Source organism: Cherax quadricarinatus, chromosome 23 (genome assembly GCF_038502225.1).
Source record: "Cherax quadricarinatus isolate ZL_2023a chromosome 23, ASM3850222v1, whole genome shotgun sequence".
NCBI classification, from domain to species: domain Eukaryota; kingdom Metazoa; phylum Arthropoda; class Malacostraca; order Decapoda; family Parastacidae; genus Cherax; species Cherax quadricarinatus.
Genome location: NC_091314.1, coordinates 19,692,909 through 19,698,908, shown reverse-complemented (window position 1 = coordinate 19,698,908; position 6,000 = coordinate 19,692,909). Strand labels below are relative to the sequence as shown.

Below are 6,000 nucleotides of genomic sequence, written 5' to 3'. Positions count from 1 at the left end.
CATCGAGGACATCACTTACGAGAGGCCCCTTGGAGCTAGCGATCATGTGGTTCTGAGTTTTGACTATATAGTAGAGTTACAAGTGGAGAAGGTAACAGGAACTGAAGGGGACAGGCCAAACTATAAAAGGGGGGACTACACAGGTATGAGAAACTTCCTGCAGGAGGTTCAGTGGGACAGAGAAATGGTAGGAAAATCAGTAAACGAGATGATGGAATATGTGGCAACAAAGTGCAAGGAGGCAGAGGAAAGTTTTGTTCCCAAGGGAAACAGAAATAATAGGAAGACCAAGACGAGTCCTTGGTTTACCCGAAGGTGTAGGGAGGCAAAAGCTAAGTGCAACAGAGAATGGAAAAGGTACAGGAGGCATAGGACCCAGGAAAACAAGGAGATTAGTAGAAGAGCCAGAAACGAGTATGCGCAGATAAGGAGGGAGGCCCAGAGACAGTATGAAAACGACATAGCATCGAAAGTCAAATCTGACCCGAAACTGCTGTATAGTCACATTAGGAAGAAGACAACAGTCAAGGACCAGGTGATAAGGCTGAGGAAAGAAGGTGGGGAACTCACAAAAAACGATCAAGAGGTATGTGAGGAGCTCAACACGAGATTTAAGGAAGTATTTACAGTAGAGACAGGAAGGACTCTGGGGGGACAGACCAGATGGGGACACCAACAAGGAATACACCAACAAGTGTTGGACGACATACATACAGATGAGGAGGAGGTGAAGAAACTGCTAAGGGACATCGATACCTCAAAGGCAATGGGACCGGACAACATCTCTCCATGGGTCCTTAGAGAGGGAGCAGATATGTTGTGCGTACCACTTACCACAATCTTCAACACATCCCTGGAAACTGGGCAACTACCTGAGGTATGGAAGACAGCAAATGTAGTTCCCATTTTCAAAAAAGGAGACAGAAAAGAGGCACTAAACTATAGACCTGTGTCATTGACGTGTATAGTATGCAAAATTATGGAGAAGATTATCAGGAGGAGAGTGGTGGAGCACCTGGAACGGAACAGGAGTATAAATGCCAACCAGCACGGATTCACGGAAGGCAAATCCTGTGTCACAAACCTTCTGGAGTTTTATGATAAAATAACAGAAGTAAGACAAGAGAGAGAGGGGTGGGTTGATTGCATCTTCTTGGACTGCAAGAAGGCCTTTGACACAGTTCCTCACAAGAGATTAGTGCAGAAGCTAGAGCATCAGGCGCATATAACAGGAAGGGCACTGCAATGGATCAGAGAATACCTGACAGGGAGGCAACAACGAGTCATGGTACGTAATGATGTATCACAGTGGGCACCTGTGACGAGCGGGGTCCCACAGGGGTCGGTCCTAGGACCAGTGCTATTTTTGGTATATGTGAACGACATGACGGAAGGGTTAGACTCAGAAGTGTCCCTGTTTGCAGATGATGTGAAGTTAATGAGGAGAATTAAATCTGATGAGGACCAGGCAGGACTTCAAAGAGACCTGGACAGACTGGACACCTGGTCCAGCAAATGGCTTCTCGAATTTAATCCTGCCAAATGCAAAGTCATGAAGATAGGGGAAGGGCACAGAAGACCACAGACAGAGTATAGGCTAGGTGGCCAAAGACTGCAAACCTCACTCAAGGAGAAAGATCTTGGGGTGAGTATAACACCGAGCATGTCTCCGGAAGCACACATCAATCAGATAACTGCTGCAGCATATGGGCGCCTGGCAAACCTGAGAACAGCATTCCGACACCTTAGTAAGGAATCATTCAAGACACTGTACACCGTGTATGTCAGGCCCATACTGGAGTATGCAGCACCTGTTTGGAACCCGCACTTGATAAAGCACGTCAAGAAACTAGAGAAAGTACAAAGGTTTGCAACAAGGTTAGTTCCAGAGCTAAGGGGAATGTCCTATGAAGAAAGATTAAGGGAAATCGGCCTGACGACACTGGAGGACAGGAGGGTCAGGGGAGACATGATAACGACATATAAAATACTGCGTGGAATAGACAAGGTGGACAAGGACAGGATGTTCCAGGGAGGGGACACAGAAACAAGAGGCCACAATTGGAAGTTGAAGACACAAATGAGTCAGAGAGATAGTAGGAAGTATTTCTTCAGTCATAGAGTTGTAAGGCAGTGGAATAGCCTAGAAAATGACGTAGTGGAGGCAGGAACCATACACAGTTTTAAGACGAGGTTTGATAAAGCTCATGGAGCGGGGAGAGAGAGGGTCTAGTAGCAACCGGTGAAGAGGCGGGGCCAGGAGCTAGGACTCGACCCCTGCAACCACAAATAGGTGAGTACAAATAGGTGAGTACACACACACACACACACACACACTCACACACACACACACACACACACACACACACACACACACACACACACTCACACACACACACTCACACACTCACACTCACACTCACACACACTCACACACTCACACTCACACACTCACACTCACACACTCACACTCACACACTCACACTCACACACTCACACACTCACACACTCACACACTCACACTCACACACACTCACACTCTATCCTGAACAGGTAATTGTACGAGCCAACAGAACAGTAAACACACACAAATGCATTTATATGGAACCCTTTATTAATGCTGCTTTACCCATATGGTAGGCTTCAAGTCACAAACATATAAACCTGTTAAAAGAAAGTAAATGTGGAAATAGTTAACAGTAGTGAGGTGAAGAGCAAACAGAATGCGCATCAGGTCACATTGATTACTAAGCATCCAAATAATTTTCAGGCAAGAGGTTGAGCTAAGTTGTAACAACCAATGTCCTGCTTGAAGCTGCTGGAGATACCAATGAGTACAGATTCAAGGCATCATCATCATCATCATTTCTTGACTCGAGTGTCATTTTTTGGGGAAACAAGTAGTGCTATTCCAGCTTTTTAAGTAGTTGTGGAAATTGTGATGTTACACAGGTGTTAGGCTGCACATTCTGTTGGTATATTGGTGGTTTGATATGTATTTATTGAGTTCTCTGGATGTCTCACCTACATAAATTTTGTCACAGTTGTTGTATACTCCTGCAGTAGTTACATTAGCTGTGTTTCTGTCTGCTGATGTCTGACTGTAGTAGAGGCAGTGGTGGCCATGCTGAGTTAGCAACTGGAGATCTTAGAGATGTGTTTGGCAACCGAGTTGCTAGGGAGGACTATGTATTGCTTCCTGGCACCACCAGTTCTGGGCAAGTTGATGTTATGAGCACATCTGTAATCCTTGGTAAAATTCTGAGAGTAGTGTAATCTTCTGAAGATCTGTTTGAGGCAAGAGCACTCGTCATACTGCAGATACAGAAAGCTCTTAAGAAGAAAGACTAGGCAATATGGTACAGCAGGGCCCCAGCTTACAGTGTTAATGCATTACTGAAAATTCAATGACTGCTCAGTACTCGGAACCTATTTTCCAATGAGAGATAATGTAAAATGGATTAATGTGTTCCCAAGTCCTAATTTTCTGCATCTAATGTCAGTTAATTTTTTCCCCACAAAAAAGTTTACCTAATCTTTTACCTCAAATCTTTTTTTCTAAATTGCAAGTATATCAAAACAATATTCCTACAATGAGTAACTTTGAATTAAACAATCAAATAATACAATGGACCCTCAACCAACAATATTAATCCGTTCCAGAGAGCTTATAGTTAGACAAATTTATCGTTAGTCGAATTAATTTTCCCCATAAGAAATAATGGAAATCCAATAATCTGCTCCAGACACCCAAAAGTATGAAAAAAAAAAAGTTCACATGAAATATACATTTTCCTACACAGAAAAAGGACACATGCACAATAAATACTGTACTAAATGAAGAATAAATGACACCTTTATTGAAGATGTAGTGATGAGTGATGAGACACTGTTTTTCTTGACCACTCTGGGATTTTCAGAGTGATACACGAGTAAAGGCTTCACTTTGCAATCCCCACTAGCATTACAACAAAACATGAGAGTTAGCCTGTCTTTCATAGGCTTGTGTCCTGGGAGTGCCTTTTCCTCCTGAGTAATGTAGGTCTTGTTTGGCATTTTCTTCCAGAACAACCTGTTTCGTCACAATTGAACATTTGTTGGGGGATGAATTTTTCAGCTTCACCATACCTTATCACACTGTGTATGCCACTATGATTCTTAAATCTCTCAAACCAACCTTTGCTGACCTTAAATTCACCAATATGAGCACTAGTTCCAGGCATTTTTTCCTGTTCACCTGGGTGTTAGTCGACTGGTGTGGGTCACATCCTGGGGACAAGATTAAGGACCCCAATGGAAATAAGTTACAGTCCTCGATGACGCACTGACTTTCTTGGGTTATCCTGGGTGGCTAACCCTCTGGGGTTAATTGTTTCTCATTAAGCAACACCAACAAGTCTCTCCACATCTTCGAGTAGTACAGCTGATGGTGGTGTAGCAGCAGCTGATGGTGGTGCAGCAGCAGCTGATGGTGGTGCAGCAGCAGCTGATGGTGGTGCAGCAGCAGCTGACGGTGGTGCAGCAGCAGCTGACGGTGGTGCAGCAGCAGCTGACGGTGGTGCAGCAGCAGCTGACGGTGGTGCAGCAGCAGCTGACGGTGGTGCAGCAGCAGCTGACGGTGGTGCAGCAGCAGCTGATGGTGGTGCAGAAGCAGCTGACCATGGTACAATAGTATTTCGATAGTATTTCTCACCCTTTTTACCACAGGGTTGGCACTAGAAGTTTTCTTTGGGCCCATGGTGGCTTATTTAGCAGTTACAAGCACTAAAAACAATGAAATAATACAAAATTTATCGAATGTATGCGTACAACCATCTGCCCTGGCTTGTAAACAATGGCACACTAGCTGAGCTGAGACGGACGCATTCAGAACAAATGATGTTAGTCAAGTTTTTCATCGTTGGTTGGGCCAAAATTTTTACGCTAAAATGCTTCGTTAGTCAATTTTATCATTAGATGATGCCTTCGTTGGTTGAGAGTCCACTGTATAAGCAAATTACTTTAAAATTAGCTGTGTATAGTACAATACTACCCTCCAGCCAGAGGGCCCCAAGAAAGAAGACAGAAGAAAGAAGAAGACGAACGACACCCCCAACCTGGGGGCCACTGCCGGGTCGCCATCTGGAGAAGACCCAGGCCAGAAGTACCGGCAAATCACTAATGAATGAATGAGTACAATACTTACCTTGAATGCCAAACATATCTTGTGTAATGTCTGGCTCACTGGAAGGAATATTTCTTGATTATTCTTAGGTGACTTAATTAAAGGAATTAGAAGAGAGTGATGGAATTAAACAGAGTGAATCTGAGCATTTCTCAGTTGCATAAGCTAGGAAGTTTAGTGAAGTTGTGGCAGTTTTAGAGGTTATGCTACTGGGGACTTTGGTGGAGTTGTAGTCCTAACTGTAACCAAGTGTCCTTTTCCACAAAGAGTGTAATTACCTGAGGGTAAGTGGACAATTCTTACAGCACTGTCAGTAGTATTGACATGCTGACCACCTGCACCACTTGCTCGTTTAGTCTCAATCTTTAGGTCCTTGGTTGATATTTGCACATCAATCTGAAAAGGAAAAAGTGATTCTAAAGACAGTGGTTTTCTTTAGATTCCACCCACCCCAAAATCCATTAAAAAAAATGCTTACTTGCTCACTATAAATCCATAGCTATGTCCCCATGCACTCATTCAACATTTCCTAAAATTTCTGTCCTCTTCACTTCTCTCTTCTCCAGGTGCATAAATGCTTACTATAACCCACTTTTCACATCCAACCCTTATTTTACTCCACATACTCCTTGAATTAATAAATTTATATTCCCTCTTTTCCTGCCATAACTTACCCTTCAACATTATTGCTACTCCTTCTTTAGCTCTAACTCTATTTGAAACCCCTGACCTAATCCCATTTATTTCTCCCCACTGAAACTCTCCCACCCCCTTCAGCTTTGTTTCACTTAAAGCCAGGACATCCAGTTCCTCCTCATTCATAACATCCACAATCA

At 43.5% G+C, this 6,000-nt stretch overlaps 1 protein-coding gene across 4 annotated transcripts in view; it reads right to left on the bottom strand.

Moving 5' to 3' along the window:
* Positions 1–5,446: 5,446 nt before the first annotated feature.
* The window catches only part of mRF1 (mitochondrial translation release factor 1), a gene marked incomplete at its 3' end in the record, with an annotated part of 54,577 nt that continues 54,023 nt past the window's right edge, over positions 5,447–6,000 (bottom strand). For all 4 annotated transcript variants that reach the window (XM_070088003.1, XM_070088005.1, XM_070088006.1 and 1 more), the window contains 1 exon segment: positions 5,447–5,560. In XM_070088003.1, the coding sequence (XP_069944104.1) occupies positions 5,447–5,560 (114 nt within the window).